Here is a 19858-nt window from a genome sequence, read left to right as displayed (position 1 = left end):
AGATATGACACCATTCAAAACACAGATAGGAGCCACACTAGGGAACAAAGTCAAAGGATGTCATGGGAGGGCAAAATAGGAAGGGAGGGAGTAAGAAAAAGAAAGGAGGAAAAGAGAAAAAGCTCAGCAAATAACTCAGGAACATGTTCATGACAGACTGTACATCAATAGAGGAAATTCCCCAAGGCACTGCAGAAAAGTAGTGCAGAATTATATAACAGGCAGAAGACATCTGAAAAGGGGAGTGGGATGGATTGGAGCATCAAGGTTTCCGAAGCTTCACTGTGTGTGGAAATAGATGGGCTTGACCTTGCCAGAAAGGATCTTGGGCACTTGCACAGATATTATCTCTGCCATCATTTCAGGAAAGTCCACGCTCACCATATGGGACTTGATCAGCAGGTCAAAAGTGAACTGATGCAGCTCTCTTGCAATCTGCAGGGAAAAGTACAGACCAAATATATGGTTGACTTGACATGGCTTATGCCCAACTCTCCTCCCACTTCTGACTTCTGGTCCTTTTAGTCCTTTGTACATGTGACCATCCTTAATTGTACACTGTGAGGTGTGTGTATATTTTTATATATGTGTCTATGTGAAAGTGTGTGTGTGTGTGTGTGTGTGTGTGTGTGTGTGTGTGTGTGTGTGTGTGTTTGAGAAATGGTCTCCAAGGAGGCACTGAGTGATTCATTGCTCTTACCCTCTAAGATTTCTGGCTTAACAATTGGACAATTGGTTTTCTTCTTTCCAAGTACACACATTCCTCACTTCTGCTCGCCCCCACCCCACATAGTGATGAACTCTCATGTACATGACTCAAGGAAGAAATGAAGGAAAAACATTCAGGTCTGTTTTGTCTGCCCTTATAATTCATCTACCCTAAACTTTCTCCCTAAGACCCAGCTTCTCTGTCTTCAACTCCCCCAGCCTTTTCACAACATGTGGCTGGGACACTGTGACCTGTTTTCCTTTTCTCTCCATTGCATTTTCTTCTTGGATTATACTCAAAGCCAGGGGCAAATGGAAGCACCTCCCAACAGGTGGTGCCAGACCCTAGAGCAGCCTATTATCACTAGGCTCTATCAGGCTACTCTCCCTGATAAGGCACCCTCTGTAGTTTGCTTACAGGCTGCACAGAGTCCAGGAGCTTGGTGAGCTGGTAGAAGCGCCTTGAGCAGGATGTGGGATTTTTTCTTTTGCATGCAATGATACGATCGAGTTCCTTGATGTAGTTCATTCGAAGTTCATCAAAGAATTTTTGATTTTTCAGCCCATCCACTGGAACTGATGTGGGATGAAGACAGAATGGGGAGGGGAAGCATGCCCACGAAGGAACATTAGACAAAGAACCAAGTTTTCTGATCACAAACTTGAACCCCCAACCCCCACACAAAGGGAAAAATCTACTTGAATTTTTCTCAGTTGAAGGATGTGTGCCAGGGGCCTTTGGTTGCTAAGGAGCTATCAAGGAAAAGGATTGCTACTCTCAATGTAGAGGGAGTCAAATCAAATGTAGCAACTTATTAATTTTTCTAGTCTTTTCTCATACTCCTATTTCTCAGGCCCTAAGATATGTTGTTCCCCATACAGCTGTGATTTAGATAATGAAAACACCTTGCATTTAATATCAACTGTTTGCTCCATTCTACTTCACAACACTCTGCATAGAAGAGACATTAAACAGAGTGTCCCTGACTGCCAAGTAAACCCTGTCTTTGTCTCTCAGATCAACCTCTTCTGGTTGGTAGAAAAGGAAATGCCTTCTGGGAGGTGATTCTTACTGCTCTACTGAGTGAGCTCTGCAAGAAACACAAGGCTGCTCAGACCTGGTTCTCTAGAAGAAGTGGTGGAAATTCCAGATCAATGTTGTAACCCACCCAAAAGGCCTTATCCCAGGAGAGACTTGAGGATAGAGGATGATCTGATAAGGTTTGGATTCTCCCAAAGAAACTCACTTTAGCTATAAAACTAGTCCATTAGGAACAAGGATGCTGAGGGTGCATGGAGGATGAAGGGATATGTGAAATGACCAGGAGCTGCCTTTTTCCTGATCATCTTTTAATAGTAAAAGTGTTCCCCTTTGGAGCCTCTGGGTTCCCAGGGGCATTCTCTGTGTCTCTAGATACTTACTAATGCTGAAGAGTAGCAGTGCTTTCATGCACAGGAATTCCTGGGGCGTGATTTGGAGCCATCCAAACTCTTGAGACAGGTGCCTCATTCGAACACACTGGCTATACATCCGGGATTTGTGCATGCGGTACCTAGACAGGAGACACACAGAGGAAAAGGAAAAATGAAGAGTGACTTCCATCCAGCCCACAGACATGTATCTAGTAGCCATCTTACCCTGAGTTTTCCAAGAAAAGCCTGGCATTTGTTCTGCTCTTACTTAAATGAAAAGGAATAAGTTGTTTCCCTCCCACAAATTCCTGATGTCCTGATAAGTGCTCATCTTTCTGGGCCAGGATATGGTTTGTACATGGAATTCCCCGGTCTTCATGCCTTCTCTGTTTTGTGAGTCATGTGCAGGAAAGCATAAAAAAATGACCATAATGGAGAAGGCACATGTTCCCCCTGGCTGTGTCTAAAGCTAGAATCTCAGTTATAGACAGACATCCCATTCCAGACATCCTTCCAGACATCCCATTCTGAGGGGTTTTCTCAGAGAAAGGACTCAAGCAATTTGCTCTTAGCATGCCTTTAATCCCAGCACTCAGGAGGCAGAAGTAGGAGGATCACCATGAGTTCAAGGCCACCACCCTGAGACTACATCGTGAATTCCAGGTCAGCCTGGGCTAGAGTGAGACCCTACCTTGGAAAAAAAAAAAAAGAAAAATTTAAAACAAAAACAAGAAGGCCAACATTTGCAAACAGTCACAGGTATTTATACTGTCAACATGCCTGCCTGTCATTTCTCATAATAAAATTTCTTCAAAAACTTCAAATAATGGGTGGCTATTCCACACTACCCTTTCAAAATGAGTTCCAGTGCTTTTAAATGTGTGAGGGGTGTGTTTTTAAATGATCCCTGCTGAGAGGACACCCACTCCTTCATAGACTAGCTATTCCTTACCATGGTTTGGGAGTTATAAACATATGTGAAATGCTTTCTTATAGTAAAATTATATGAGGAAGTGGCCAAGACTCAGGGAGCTTCAGGGTGGGGGCAACTCTATTCCATGGTGGGTCATAGCAAGTCTCTAAGAGAAGATACTGCATTTCTGTATTAGTAGACTTTAAAGTTTTCATCAGATCAGACCTGAGCGTGAGCATGTGTGTGTGAGAGAGAGACAGCGAGTGAGCGAGAGATAGAGAGAGACAGAGAGAATAATTGATTATGTAGCATCTGAAGAAAATAAAGGGAATTTGACACCTACTTAAGTCCCAGATAGAGTATAAGGATGTTTTGACATTTCTGGTTCCCAAGCCACTAGCCTGGTGGCAGGCTGGGCAGGCATGACCATAGCTTAGGGGGGCTATCTCATAAGGCTCTTGGCTGCTCTAGAGAAAAAGACAAAGAGACAAAAGGGCAGATGGCAGAGGATTAAATTCAGACTGAATTCCAACTACAGAGAATGTGCTTAGATAATATTCAAATAAAATAGAAAAAAATTGCTTTTCAAATACAATCAACCAGGGACAGCCGCCTAAGGAGATGATACCTTGTCTGTCCTGGCAGGACTAGAACCTGTATCTGACCCAGTCTAATTCAAGATGGCTTTTAGCAATTGCTCAGTAGCCATTTCCTGCTTCTTCCTCAGCTTAGCATACCTGGGTGGGCTGGATCCTCCTGAGTCAGCCTCATGGATCAACCTGATGATGAGGGTCATCCTTACTAGATGTTTGACACATATAAAGGAGTCTAATGGCAACATATCTACATCTCTCCTTATTTTATTGGCTCCTAGCTCTCCAGGTCCTTGCTTTGATAAACTCTCCCAATTCCCAGCCTGGTGGGGAAGGGGAAAGACTTATTTTTGTTCCTTTCTTTTCTGATGCTTTCTAGTTTTGTTACATGTATGATCTCTCTTTAAGCTCTGTGCCATTTATTGTATTTGCATCCTCTCTGATCTCTTAAATGAGAGGGGTCTTGTGGCTTGGGCTCTCCTGATTTGCTTTCCGTGTGAGTGTGTGTGTGTGTGTGTGTGTGTGTGTGTGTGTGTGTGTGTATACACGCCTTCTCTAGAGGATTCTTCCCTGGATATTTCCCTATGTGAAGGAGAATTTTTGTTTGCTTTTTCAAGGTAGAGTCTCTCTCTAGTCCAGGCTGACCTGGAATTAACTTTGTATTTCCAGGTTGGCCTCGAACTCATGGATATCCTCCTACATCTGCCTCCCAAGTGCTTATATTAAAGGTGTACAGCAACATGCCTGGCTATGAAGGAGAATTTATCCATCTACCTTCCCTCTTCTCAGTCTGGCTGGGAAGGGGGAGAAACTTTTTTTTTGGGGTCATTCAGCTAGCCTTCCCTCTGAATCCTAACTCTCCATAAAATAAATACAATTCATCATTTACCCCTCTCAAAGCCTATGATTTCAATTCTTTGTTATCTCAGATAAGGATGTAAAAATTGGGGTCCATAGGTCTGGGATCTTCTGCAACTTTATTGAATTTAATTCCTCCATGGACCCAAAATCCTGCATAAGTCAACTGAGCAGAACAATGTTGATTCAAGCATTTTTATCCTACATGATATGTGGGTAAAATCCCAGAGCCTGGCTCTACTTTGGTCTTCATTATATTTCACATTCTACTGATGATGCCACTTCAGTCTTTTCATAGTTTAAATAATCATCCTGACATGGAGGGTTGTTATGATATTGCTGCAGGCTCATGAGACACAGACAATAGAGAATGGACAGGAGAAAAGAGGAAAAGGCAAAGAAAGCAATTCAGAAAGGAAGGGAACAAGAAGCTTAGAGCAAAGATAAAATATTAGGTAGAAAAGGGGAAAGAAAGTAGGAATGAAAAAGAAGATAAAGGAATGGAATTCAGGAGAACTAAGGTATATGAGAATAAAAGAGCAGATAAGAAGGAAATAATACTGGAAAATAGTGAGCACAGGACCTGATACATGGAAAGGAAGGTGCTATTATGATACCCTTCAATATTCTATGATGAAATTTGAAGTTTAGAGAAGTTCAGTAATTTTCCAATGGCTACACAATTACAATTCAAGATCATTATACTTAGAATATATTCTCTCCACAAAGAAGGAAGGAAGGAAAAGAAATGTAGAAAGGTGATAGGGTTTGGCATCACAGAAAACAGTACATGAGTTGGCTTAGCTTAGATAAATTTGTATCTCTCTCCTTGAGCCTCAGTTCCCCAATTACTACCTTGAAGAGGCTGAAAGTAATTGTAGAATCTCAAGTGGGTAGTACTGATTCTCCAGTGGGCTTTCAGAGTGACTGGTATCCTTTTGAATGTTTACTGGGCAGGTGCAAGGGGTATAAAACAATTACATCATGCACAACATCTTGCTTAATAAAAATGCTGCAAAAATATCAATAGAATCCATGTTGAGAGAGACTGGTCTAGATATTTGTAGGGACTCTGAAAGCTGTAACACAGTGTATTTCTAAATAAGGTGGGGGGCTATTGTTTTAGGAGCTTTGAAGCTTGACAGATCTAGTCTTTATTCTTGGGGGAAGCCTGGGGCATCTTTTGGTGAGATGAATAAGACTTAGCCAGACAAATGAAGTGGGGTGCTACAAGGCTTACTTAGAAACAGAAGGAAATATGGATTTATATAATAATGACTTATTACCTTGAATAATTACATAAGACTCAAGGTTTTGGGGAGGTGAAGCAGGTACTCAAAGAGCTGATTCAATCACTCAGAGAGTAGGGGTTTTATGTCAGGTAATGTACAGTTGTAGGCATTACAAGTTCTGCCCACGAAGATCACATCATAGGTAACTCTTGGGAGGTCTGAAAGCCACAAAATAGCTCAGGCCAAAATCCAAGTGGCTATTCTTAGCTTCTGACTACTAGTGCTGGCTGGGTTGAGAGAGAGCAGCAGGGGCACTTACTATCCATTGCATGGCTAAAGGTGTGGGGAATTCAATTCTATTCCTGACTGAAATGTTGTCTTCAGTGAAACCAGCTAAAGGTTCATGGGAAGGTTACTTTGGTCAGCTGCATTCACAATGCCACTCAGAAACTCAGACAGCAGACATAGAGAATACTATTACTACTAGGTAAAGAGGAAATGGAATCTGAAAAGAATCCCTTCCTACCTCTTCCCTTCTCCTCCTCTTCACTTTATTTCCTTTTCATTGTCTTTCCTTTATTCCCCTCCCCTTTCATCATCTTCTCTCCCATTCTCTCCCTGCCCATTCTCTTCCCCTCCATTTCCTCTCTTCCCTTCCCTCCTTTCTCCTCCTCTTCTCTTCCTTCCCCATCTATCTTCTCCACTTTCTTCTTCCCCCTTCCATTTCTTCTTCTTCTTCTTCTTCTTTTTTTTTTTTTTTTTTTTTTTTTTTGGTTTTTCGAGGTAGGGTCTCACTCTAGCCCAGGGTGACCTGGAATTCACTATGGAGTCTCAGGGTGGCCTCGAACTCATAGTGATCCTCCTATCTCTGCTTCCCGAGTGCTGGGATTAAAGGCATGTGCCGCCACCATGCCCAGATCATTTCTTCTTCTTGTCCTCCCTTCTCATCCTATTCCATTTCCTTTTCTTCTTCTCCTTTCCCTCCCCTTCCCTTATTTTCTCCTCCCTTCCCTTCCATCAGCTCATTTTTAATTTCACCCCTTCCTTTCCTCTCTCTTTTTCTGTCCTCATCTCTTCTCCCCTCCTATACCCTTCCCTTCCATCCCTTCTTATATTGAGATAGAATTTCACTGTTGGGTCAACTCTTATTGAACTTCTCATTCTCCTGCTTCATTTTCTTGAATTCTGGGATTCTCTGCACCATTATGTCTAGCCTAAGGGACTTTCTTTTCTTATTTTTTGTCTGCCATGGGCCATAAAATCCTATTCATCAGTTCCCATTTAAGAAGGTTCTGTTACTATAAGAGATTAGGAAACTAAAATTTGGGGAAGTTCAGAGTTGCATACAAAGATGATGATATGGATAATAGCAGAACTGAGAATTTAGTAGAGAACATGTGATCCCAAAATCTGGGCCCTTGACCATGTTCATGAAGGATAAATAGAGCTTGTGGCAGGGAAAATATGAATTAAATCTGTTTTAGGAAAGAAAAATGGCAGAACCAAGGTCACTTTATTTTGCTACATCTGAACTCCCATACTAAAAGGATTATTTATAAAAATGGAATATTAGATTACCACGAAAACTCAATGATATAGGATTGAGGAAGTATCATGCATAGTTTTGCATGAAGTAGTAGCCTAATAAATGGTGACAGACATCAACCTTTAGTGGAAGCAAAGGGATAAAAGGCTGCTCCCCAGAACACTTACTCATTGAAAACCAAGTCAGGAGCAAAGTAGAGCATCCTAGAATTGACATTGGTGAAGGACCGCCAGCCCATGGCAAATACCATGAGTCCCATCCAAGAGTACTGAATGACTGCCATCTGGTCATCCACATGCAAGTTGCGGAAGCCTAAAGAACAAGGGACAGAGGCAAGGTCAGTCCAGGCATTAGTGGGCATATATTGTCTGAGCATATATTGAACTGAGCATTTCTGTCACTCAGGAATACCAGAGATCATCAGTGATGGCTACTGAGAGAGGGTGGGAGAACAACAAACTGAGCTCTTGAAATGATATAATAAGTCCAAAAAGGGCCTTAATAGTGGGAATTCACTCAAAATATGACCCTGACTGCTTATGGAAAATGGACCATTTTTAAGTCCTTTACTTATATTACCTCATTTAATTGTCAAAAGGACTAAAATATGTACTTTTATTGTTCACATTCTGTGCATCACTAAAAGTGAGTTGCAGAAAAACCAGGGGATATGTCCAAGATCATATGGCAACTAACTGGCAGAATAACTTCTATGTTCCCAATCACTATACTATGGAGGACATGAGGTGTAATTGCCATAAACCAGCCCTGCATGGCCTGTTCCACTTGAATAATTGCTTACTACTTGCCTTCTAATAATTTATGCTTCAGCCATTTTCAAAAACAAAACAAAACCACACACACACACACACGTATATATAATTTTCCAGGCATTTGTCTAGGCAGTTGCCTTTGCCTAGAATACATTTCTCTTCTCCAACTTTCCACCTGATAAACATTCACTCATCTTTCAAGTAAACTCAAAGCTCCACCTCTTATATGAGGTCATTTCCAAGTTACCCAAGAAAAAAGCTTAGCAATTCTTTTACTTTGACAGGGAACCTTGGTAGCTCTAGTCAATTAAAGTTCTCAGTTCACAAGATTGGGATTTGCACACATATTTGTCTCCCTGATGAGATCTGGAGTTTCCTGAACATAGACACCATATGTTCTTATCCATCTTTGTCTCTGTAACATTGCATGGTCCACATATTTGACTAGACACTTGGGAAATACTGATTAAACAAATAAGCTAAGGATCTCAATATTTATCTTTCTGTTTTTGTAGAAAGGGTATTTTATCATCTTCAAACAACTTCCCATGAGTGAAGAGGTCTCCAAAATGCTCCCTCTGCCAATAATACATATATAGGCGGCCTTATTTTTCTTGGAAGTTTCCAGTATTGCAGAGCTCATTCTTATAAGCACCTCATTTTCTTCCCAACACATATAGAATTATCTGAAAGTTTGGTCCAATTGTGTAATATTCAAGCGTTCCTTGGGGAAATTGCCCTGGGAGTTTCAATCCTTTCCTTCTACAGTAGGATGTTGAAAAGAGAAAAGAGACCCTAGCTGGTAAACATTGATCTTCTAGAGGAATGTGTGGATATGCAGGTATATAGAGGGAAACAACTAAATTTACAGGTATCAAAGAAACTGTCCATCGAGATGCTTCTCCTCGCCCCAGATACCAGAGAACTAACAAATAGGTTAAAGGGGGAATTTTAATTTGTGTGAAATAGTAATTGACAGTTCTTTAAACTGTTTGGCACTGACACCAAATAACTGTGTACACACCAGTAATGTCGAACACTAATGCTCTTATAGCACTAATCTGATTATAATACAAAATTGTCCATTTCTGCAAAGCTTTTGAAGTAGGCTGCTCAGATTGCATGTTTAATATGGAATGACAGGGGGGAGGGGAAGTATGCTATAGTTTTCCTTAGTCACACAGTTACTTGGTAGCCATTGTCATTTATGTTAGGCTGTTCTGTTGTCATAGAGAAAAATTGTTCTTAGGTTTTGAAACAAACTAAACATGGAACAGAGATGGTTATTTTTTCTCATTAGACTCCAAGTAATACTATTATTAGCAATCTACACTGGAAATGTGTAAGTCTCATGTCTTGTCTGGGAGAACAGGTACAGGCACAAAGTTTCTCTAGTGAACCTGTCAACTAAAGTCTTCAAAGAAGACAGTTTAATCCTGAAGTACATGGATAAGCTGCAAGCATGGCTTGCGGTGGTACCTTACATTGAACTCAATGAATTCAATAGCTTAGTACTCAATCTTCACATGGATAAGCCAACCCTACAGAGTGTACCTACTGTGCTTTCAAGGTAGCAAGCATATTACTATATCTACAAATGAGGAAAACAGCACAAAGAAGACACATGATTTCCAAGAGGCCATACATCCAATGCATAGCTAGGATTTCAATCTAATTACATCTGATTCTACATATACTGTGTACATGCAGTTTACTCATTGTCTTAGTTCATAGTTATGATTACTTAATGTGCCAGTTACCTTAGTAGGCAATTTCCAGATACAATTGCTACTAAAGAAAATGTAAAACAAAATTTATCTGGCCAGATTAATAGTGTGCCTTAATTTAGGACAGAAATTCAAATCAATGAATAAGCAAATTATTTGAAGTAGTAGCTGATTATAGAGAATACGAATAGAAGTGTTTGTGAATGTAGTAATCAGCTTCCCTTTGAAATTATTCTTTTAAATGACTCAGAGTCATTTAAATTGTTAATATAAGGAGGGGGCTTCTCATCCTGAGTGTTGGGCCAAGGACGACCAGTGATACTCAATGATACAAATTCTGGCATGGTCATTTGCAGTATGTCATTGCCAAGACCACCAAAAAAGACATCAAAATATCTGAGCTCAAATTCAGGTCTCATTGTTAAGCAACTAATAAAACAATGTATTTAATCTCTTTAAGCTGTGGCATGTGAAACGGAAATAATAGTTCCTATGATTCACAGGAGTGTTTTGAGGCATATATATGAAAAAGCTCTGCATCCTATAAAATGAGACATGTTAAGTATTAACAGTATTAAACTTTGAATTTCCATGGCATGGAGACATCTAGTTGAATAAATGTTGAGAGTGAAAGCAGCCTTTTCTTTGTTCTTATTTGTATATTTTCTTTCTCATGCAAACTCTCAGTTTTATCATAGTGAATTTCCCACCAAGTCCTTGGGTCTTCTTCCTAGTATTCTTCCTGGCTGGTGAAACTCAGTTTCTGGAGATGAGAAAGTGTTAGGGAAGGTCTAGAGGTGATAACTGGGCATTGAGAACTGGAAGTGAAAAATAAGTCCTTGAGAGTAAATATGTGAAGTCTGTAAAAGTAGAAAGCTCACCATATCACTCAAGTGGCCTTCTAGGAGGCTATGATCTCTCTCAGAAATGCAGAGTTAAAAATATTAGCTAGAGTTGAAGGAAGGAAAGTGGTTTGGCAGGACCTGAGTTCACCTTCTGACCCTGCTGCCTTCTGGCTATGCAACTGTAAGTCAACCACACCTCTTGCCAGAACCCAAAATTTTGTTCTTTGTGAAACAGGAGAACCAGCCACTATTTCATAGTTCTTATGAGAAACCAACCAGCTGATGCATAGAAAACTGCAATTTTCATTATAATTTTAATCTGAGTAGCAATTATTATGAAAAGACAGGTTAATCTTTGACTCCACAAGAGAAGACTTGGTTGTTGATATTTAAAAAGAAATTTTGAATCATATAATCTCAGATTAGGAGACACTTTAAGTGCATATGGTTCACTGCTTTTCAAACTGTGTTCCCTAGAGTTACAAGATTCTGAGAATGAGTAGTATCCTCTGGTTAATTTGGGAATGTAGTGAAGGGATGCTGAAACAGTGAGGTTTGGGTCATAGATTCTGGTTTTAAATCAGCCAGCTGACTTGTATCTGTATATACTGCTTTTGAGAAATAAAGGATACTGAGGGGAAGTTTGTGAGCCCTTGGACAGAGAATCTCTAAAATTACCTTAAACTGTAATATCTAGTAATCAGACTTGTTAAATAATAGGTATCCTAGTAAGAAAATAAGTTCCCCATCACCAGAGGTATCCAAACACAAGTAAGATAATCACTTGGTAACTATTTTACTATAGCCTAACATTTCCTCAAACTATGAATCCTAATGTAGTTTAAAGAACACTAAGGGTTCCTTGAAGTAAAATGCAAAAGCTATCAGCTTAGTTCAAACTCCTCTTTATATATACAGAGAAATTGAGATCCAGATGGGCAAGGGACCACATAATGGGTTACCAGCAGAACTAAGACTAGAAACCAAATATTCTCATTTTCAACCTGATATTCTTTCTGACATATCGAATTTTAAAAGCTTCTGTGGTATAGATCAGACTGTATTATCTTTGTGGTAAAGCTATGTGTGTGCATATAGAACATCCTAAGGAATATGTAGTTATAAGATGATTTTGAGAGAATTTTCTGACCACATCTATGAGTTGAATGAGAAAGTATGACTGGTGTGAGTTAATGTGAATCATATGGGACATGACTATACTTTCTCCTTGCTTTCTGAATCTCAATTCCTTCAATGTTTAAAGTGAGGATTATACCACATACCTAGCCCCCAGCCTCTGCCTGAGTTAGTAGGTATCTGACACACAGGAGCATTAAGTAAATATTAGTTCCCTCTCCCATGCTTATATTTTCCTTTTCCTTACCAGGTAAGGCCTTGGCCCACTTGACCACATGTACAAGCTGTCTTTCACCTAATTCATTAAGGCTAGACAACAAGGCAGCAAAGGAATCAGGCTGGTTGTTGTCATGTCCAGCACACACCACTCCTGGCTCAATAGCTTCCAGGACATTCAGGAAGATGGGCTGGCATTCATAGCCTTCAATGTGTGATACTGTCATCTTCTGTGATGGGTCTTCAGTGGGGCTGCTGGCACTGGAACTCTCTCCTTCCTCCTGTAGTTTTAGATTGCCAAGTTTTTTCAGCTTACGAGCTATTGGAAAGAAGAAAAGGTTGAATTTATTATTAGTGGCCAAAAGCACATAACAGATCAATCTTGTGGCCCTCAGGCAAATGGGGACCGGAAGTGAGGGGATATTAGACTGTAGCCTATGTAAAAAATTATATAAATATATTCAGTGGAGAGAAGATTTGGAAGGGGAAAAATGTGGGTGGCAGGAGGTAAATATGGTCATGCTGTACTGTTAATATTTATCGAAGTTGCCAGTTTAAAAAAAAGTACCTGATCTAAGAAAATAAAGATGTTCATTCTTTCTGGTCATAGATACTAATATCATTAAGGACAAGTGTTTGTTCAACACTAGTTGTATGGATAATTTATCACCTTAAATCAGTGCTAAGCATAAACTCTCATACCTTGCTTCCTCCCCTGATCTTGTTTTAATCCAGTCTAGTCTATCTTTGGATCCATCTAAGCTTAGATGCAACCTTCAGTATTTAAATCTGGGAATTCAACTGGTTCATGTACAAATACATTCATGACTGATTCCTTCATTTGTTCATTTAACATATTCCCATTGGTAGATTTTTGTTGATGGGTGACAAACAAGACAGGTCCTGACCCAATCTGGTAGAAAAGAAATGAATGCCCACAAACAATTCCAGACAATATCAAACTAGTAAGTGCTACAACAAAGACATCATAAAACGAAGAAAACAATAATCTTCCTACATGCTGTGTATAGGAAAATTCTTTACCTCAAAGGTGGAATTAGACTTAGAGCTTGAATACTGATAAGGTTTTTACCAGGTAGAGATGATGAGTTAAAAGGGCACAACAAAAGCCCCGGGGAGTGTTTTGGGAGCAACTAGAAATTAGTGTGGCTAAAGTATGTTGAATTTATGGAGAGACTTACTATTCATGATATTCAAAACAAGATGGGGTCTGATTTTAAGTGACTTTTCCATCATATTAAGAAGTTCAAACTTTTCCTATAATTGATAAGCAATTAAGGATATTGTAAACAAGGCAACAATGTAAATATGTCTATAATTGGCACCGAGAGATCCAGGCTTTACTTTATAGGTGACAGGACAATACTGAATGTTGTTAACAAGAGAGTAATGAAAATACTTGTTAGAGAAAGGAAAGAGATGAAAAAGGCAGAGTTCTTGAAAGAAGGTCTATATCTTTGTGGTGCCCAGAAGTACTAAAAAATAGAGTGACTTGGAATTTAGTCCCCTTTCCTCCACACACACATATGTTGCAGTACTGGGGATTGAATTTAAGGCCTACCACTGAATTAATATCCTTTGCTGTCACTTTTACTTTTTTTTAAAGTTTTTGTTTATTTTTATTTATTTGAAAGTGACAGACAGAGAAAGAGGGAGAGAAAGAGAGAGAGAGAGAGAGAGAGAGAGAGAGAGAGAGAGAGAGAGAGCGCACCAGGGCTTCCAGCAACTGCAAATGAACTCCAGATGCGTAAGTCCCCTTGTGTATCTGAATCGAGCCTTGAACAGGGGTCCTTAGGCTTCACAGGCAAGCATTTAACCGCTAAACCATCTCTCCAGCCCCTACTTCTTTTTTTTTTCAAAGTAGGGTTTCACTCTAGTCCAGGCTGACCTGGAATTTACTATGTAGTCTCAGGGTGGCCTTGAACTCATGGTGATCCTCCTACCTCTGCCTCCAGAGTTCTGGGATTAAAGGTATGCACCACCATGTCCGGCACTTTTACTTTTTATTTTATGACCAGTTTTCAAAAGTTTCCCACTTGGCCTTGAACTCACTCTGTACTCCAGGTAGGATTTGAACTTGTGATATTCCTGCCTCAGCTTTCTAGTTAGTAAGGATAGTAGGCTTTTATGACCAGGCTTAGTTCATGCACATATTTTGGTAGTTCAAGCTCTCTGGATAAAGAAAGGCTGCTGGTACTCTTGTCCCTGTGCATGATCAGAGACAAGGTATATAGTAATTAAGAATATAAACATTAGATGGGAATGAGATTTAAAACAAATGGCCTTGAAAGTCCTTAAATTCTCAAACTACCAAGTTTTAGCACAGTGAACAGGTATTTTCTAGTATTCTATTTCCCACCAAAACTATAAAAATAAAACATCAGATGTTGTCAGAATAATACCCACAATTGCACACACAACATAACACACATTGATTTTCTTCTTTAGCAGAAGGGTGAAAAGGAAGGTGAATGGTTGACATCTGTAGCATTATCAAAGAAATGACACAGTGTGTCTGGCTCCATGATCTATTTATAAAATAGAAATCATGCTAGAAGGCAGCCATTAGAAAGGATGGTAGGAAAAATATTATTTAAAACAGTTGCAATAATCCAGAAGTTAAATATTAAGAATCATCTTCACAGATACTCTGACATACATACATACATGCACACACACACACACACACACACACACACACACACACACACAAATTTATAGGCCTTTGGGTATACCAAAGATTACTCTGTGTTATTTTCCTGGCCATTTATATTGAGAGAAGTGTAAATAATTGAAAAGGTCATAACTCTGAGGTTTATCATAAGCTAATGTACTAGGAGTAGACCATAAGTCACTTTTTTGCTAATCATTTAAAGAAATGACAATAATAAATAAAGGCATACAACAAAGATAAGTTGATTTCTAAATTCAAATGAATAAATGCAACAAAATCTACTGTAATCTGTTTCTGGATTTGGTAGAAGGAGATACATGTTTTGAACTGACTTTAAATTCTAATTTGAAAATTAAATCTTAAGTGCAATCTCTAATCATAGTATTACCAATAAATGAATGCAAGACTATATCACATGCTTACATCAACAGCTAGGGTAGGGAAGAGGAAAATGGTGGGTTTGGTACTGTGACTAAGTTTTGAGCAGAGAAAAAAAGAACAAAGAACCCTGAAAACTCAACATTGTATATAAGATGACCTTATCTAACAAATATTTCTGCAGGGCTTGGACACTGTCAATAATAAGGAGATATACACATCCACTGTCAGTTCCCACTTCTCTGTAAGGGCATAGGCTGATAGATAGGGTATTAGCTAAGTCTCTGTTATTTCAGAGCTAGAGGTCTGGCCCCAGCAATGTCTTGTTACCTTGTAAACCCCTTGATAACATGGGGTCTTATATGTAGTTCCACAGACTGGTGATATCTACAGGATCTATTTCTCTGGTGCATATCCTACAGACAGACATGACTATCACAGATATTTTCTGGCCTTGAACTTAGGAAAATGTACCCAACTATCTGAACCTATTCAGCTGACTACAAAGTTCACATCTCTGCTATATCATGCTACTTCACCAAGGAATCTGAAGCCCTGGAGTTTTATCTTCCCTGACTCCCATCTTTATTCTTGACTTCAAACTTTAGTAGATATCATCAAATTTAGAATGAAGAGACCAGGAGCTATGAAAACATTCTAGTCACTTGACTAAATGGAAACATGCTTGGAGTACTGTCATTGTCATAAACATTTACAACATGATAAAACTGGAAAGTTCCAAGATTCATATACGTTCAGAACTGATCCAGGTAATAAGGTGTGTAGGTGTATGTGGGGGATGGGTGTGTGTGTGTTTATGTTTGTGTAGGAGAATAGTTGCCACTCTCTCTGGCAAAGTGGAATGACTGCATCTCTATTTCCAAAAGACACTCATGTAGTACATAAAACCTTTCCTGAAGCCATTATTGTTAGACTTCTGATGCCAATACAAAGTTTCAAGTCAAAGATGGAGAGGTAGCTGGAGAGATGGCTTAGTGATTAAGGCTTTTGCCTGTGAACCCTAAAGACCCAGGTTCAATTCCCCAGTTCCCACATAAGCCAGATGCACAGGGATGCACATGTGTCTGGAGATTGTTTACAGTGGCCAGATGCCCTGAGGAGCCCATTACATACATCTCTCTCTCTCTCTCTCTCTCTTTCTTTTAAACAAACAAACAAAGATAGAGAGGTTGAAGTCAGAGAGGATGAAACAATATAGTGATAGATCTGGGGTTGGAATCAGAATTTGTCTTTTAAAAATATTTTATTTATTTGAGATAAAGAGATAGAGAGAGAGAGAGAGAGTGAAAGAGGCAGATATATAGAGAGAATGGGCAATTGAGGGCCTTTAGCCACTGCAAAATACTCCAGATGCATGCACCGCATAGTACATCTGGTTTATGTGGGTCCTGGGGAATTGAATATAGGTCCTTTGGCTTAGCAAAAAGTTCCTTAACCACTAAGCCCTCTCTCCAGCCCAAGAACCAGAATTCTTTTTTTTTTTTAATTTTTTATTATTTATTTATTTGAGAGCAACAGACACAGAGAGAAAGACAGATAGAGGGAGAGAGAGAGAATGGGCGCGCCAGGGCTTCCAGCCTCTGCAAACGAACTCCAGACGCGTGCGCCCCCTTGTGCATCTGGCTAACGTGGGACCTGGGGAACCGAGCCTCGAACTGGGGTCCTTAGGCTTCACAGGCAAGCGCTTAATTGCTAAGCCATCTCTCCAGCCCAAGAACCAGAATTCTTATTCCTAACTCCAAACTCCTTGTGCCACAATGCTTCTCTTTTTACTTACTTTTCCATGGTCTATCTCATTATTTGCCTCTCTAAGTTTCCTCCTAGACTTGCACTGTCCAGTTCAGTAGCACTACCCATCTATTTCTATTTAACTTAGTTAAAATTAAAGAAAATAAAAATACAATCCTTGGGTCTCACTGGACATCATATTGTCAGTGTTCAAAAGTCATATGTAGCCAGTCGCTGCTAAATTAGATAAGAGTTAGGGAACATTTCTGTTTCTCTGAGAGTTCTAATGAATAGTGCTATGAATATAGATTGCTTTTGGGGGGCAGCTGTTTCATTTGTTATACTGTATTAAAGCTATTGATAAGGAAGAAAAGAATCCAAATTAATTATATACAGATGAATCCATTAAGTTTTTTTTAGAAGGCAAAGGGACACACAGTACAATCGGTGCTAGTGCTATCAGTGAAATATTGTTTGTCACCTCAACTATCTCTCCAATGATTCATATTGCAGTGAGGCAATAATTGTGAGTCTAAGCTCACTCATTACAAATGAGATCAATATGTGTAGAGACTGGAGAAAATTCATCAAGATGAAATAATTCCCCTGTCTGTGCATAGTGCCAATCAGAATTTGGCTGACATTTTTGCATTCTCCTTCCTTCAAACTGTAAAGCATCTGCTTGAGGAAGAGAGCCTACATTCCCATTTGCCTCCAGGGATCTGATAATGTGCTGTCCCTGTGACCACAGAAGCCCAAGCTGCACCAGGTGTTCTGGGCTATCTGCCTGAAGAGGGTGATTGTGCTGAACATAATTGAAATCGGATTCCATTCATTTTGCTGGGGGATCCTCTGTTCTCTCTCTGCAGCAGAGGCCAGCATGTTGCTAGACGACTTGGAATGCTAGACAATGAAGCCTGCTAGTCTCAGCTGTTACTTAATGCCCAAGGCCTTGTTTTCTTCCATGAAGGCCGCTTCTTTGCTCCTCCCTTCTTCTGCACCTGAGCCCCCGAGTCAAAACTAACTCTTCTATATGAGGTACACACCAACCAGTCACTGTGTCAAGGCAGAGACACATTGGTTTACTTAAAATTGAGGGGTAAAACAAGAATGGAGCAGGCAGCCAAAGTGGGTAGTTCGAATGGTATGTGTACTACTCTACATCTTGCCCCTGTCTGTTAGCCTTAGGTCAGAAGGACAGAAAGAAAGGACCTTCACAGCCTGATATAACTGGATCCTGGCATGTCAGTCCTGGGACACTGCATTCCTGTAAAGGCTGTCTCTACTGCATCACAGAAAGATTTTTTTTTTCTTTCAAATCAGATTCCATTGTGTGCTCCTAAGGAGTAGATGCTATTAATTTGCTATTAATTTTTCTAGGCTCTGTGAATTTAAGCCATAGTTGAACCTTCTTTCCTTATATGTCAAGGCTATCATCTCCCCAAAAGGAAAAAAACAGGAGAAATTTTCAGAATTCTTGAAACTTTGAATCCCTCTGTGCTTATAGTCAAGGATATATCTCTTTCTCATATCTCATCATGGAATTTAGAACATCAAAGAATTACCTTCTCTGGGAATTTAATTTCTATTATGGACCCCACAATTCTGAGTCCCATAAGTTTATGTGCCTCCTTCCAGTTATGAAATCACACAGTAATGTAGATATTGTTTTGAAAGGACTGGGAAGGTGAAATTAACATCCTAATTAGGTTGAATATGAAGAGTAGTTATTCTCCATGGGTCTAACTTAAGCTGTAGGACTTTTAAAATGCTGGAATCTTCTCATTAAGACCTTCTTAGAAGAGTCTCTATGGCTCTTTAAAAGTGGGGTCTACAGGAGAGTCAAAGTGGCTAGGAACTCATGGCCTTTGGCAGATAAATTACAGAGGAAGCAAGCATGGGAACCTTAGTTTTGCAATGCCAATGAACTGAATCCTACCATAATCACACAAGGTTGGAAGAGGACCCTAAACTATGGGTTTAAACATAGATTGCCAACCATTTGATTTTTATCCTAATAAGACCCTAAACTGAGAATCTAGCTATGTTGTGCCAGAGTTCTAACTCACAGAACTGTAAGCTCATTCATAGTTTTGGTTTGAAGTTGCTAAGTTTGTGGTAATATGTATCACAGCAATAAGAACTCATACATTGTTTCTTATAGAAAGTTGGTGTGAGGTAATGGAATTAGCTTTGGAGTCATAAAATCTTGGATTCAAATCCCAACTTTACTTTCTTAGTTACTAGGAACACATTATTCAGTTTCTCTGAGATAGCCTCCACATTTGTAAAAGAGGAGTACACCCACCAATTTCTTAGGGCACTCATGAAAACTGAATAAAACAATGCCTGCCATAAAGTAGGTTATTCAAGATAGTTGCTTCATTCTCCATCCATTACTGAAAAGTAAAAAGTGAATGGTTTGTAGGTGACCTGACTTATCATGGGAAAGGGAAGAGAGCCGGGCTGATAGCAAGAAGAGGAAAGGATAACACATTAGATTCTATGAAACTGCAGTTGAGTTTCTTCAGCACATGACTGCCTGTAAAATGCAGTTTGAATTATTAAAAAATACATGTTAAGGAAACATAAAGATACACTTGGGGCATGGCATCAAGTTCTGTATAAAGCCAGACTACAGACTAAGCTTTATTTTGATGCTTAAATCTAGGGTTTATGATCTCAAATACCTGTATAATTAAAGCAGATATATAATAAAAGCTGGTGGAAACAAATAGGAAGTGTTATGGATTATACCCTACCTAGAGGAAGGTTATGTCAGATTACTTAACAAAAATATTGTTCTGCACAGATAGGATTCTTTGGGTGAATTTTGGCCTAGGGAAAGCTGGTTTGTTTCCTCTAGCTAATCATCTCTTCTTTCTATCTAGAGATTATAGTCATGAGACCTTAGTACATGACCTTAGGATTAGAAAGTCGCTGCCTTATTCATTTAAAAAGCAGAATAGCTAAGAACATGCACTCTGGAGTCAGACTGTCTGATTTTTAAGTCTGATACTATTGCTGACTCACTGTGATACTTTGGGCAAGACTCAGCTTCTATGTACCTCAGTA

General features: G+C 39.5%; 1 protein-coding gene across 1 annotated transcript in view; it reads right to left on the bottom strand.

Annotated features, from left to right (window-relative positions):
* Positions 1 to 93: 93 nt before the first annotated feature.
* Positions 94 to 19858, bottom strand: part of Ar (androgen receptor) — a 169602-nt gene continuing 149837 nt past the window's right edge. The window contains exons 5-9 of the mRNA XM_004661005.2: positions 11993 to 12280; positions 7431 to 7575; positions 2131 to 2261; positions 1127 to 1284; positions 94 to 435 (exon numbers count right to left, since the gene is read on the bottom strand). Coding sequence (XP_004661062.2) covers positions 280 to 435; positions 1127 to 1284; positions 2131 to 2261; positions 7431 to 7575; positions 11993 to 12280 — 878 coding nt within the window. The 3' untranslated portion in view covers positions 94 to 279. The remainder of the gene's footprint in view (positions 436 to 1126; positions 1285 to 2130; positions 2262 to 7430; positions 7576 to 11992; positions 12281 to 19858) is intronic.

The sequence above is a fragment of the Jaculus jaculus genome, chromosome X (assembly GCF_020740685.1).
Source record: "Jaculus jaculus isolate mJacJac1 chromosome X, mJacJac1.mat.Y.cur, whole genome shotgun sequence".
Classification (NCBI taxonomy): Eukaryota; Metazoa; Chordata; class Mammalia; order Rodentia; family Dipodidae; genus Jaculus; species Jaculus jaculus.
The sequence above is the reverse complement of the archived record's forward strand: the minus strand, read 5'-3'. Positions and strand labels throughout refer to the sequence as shown.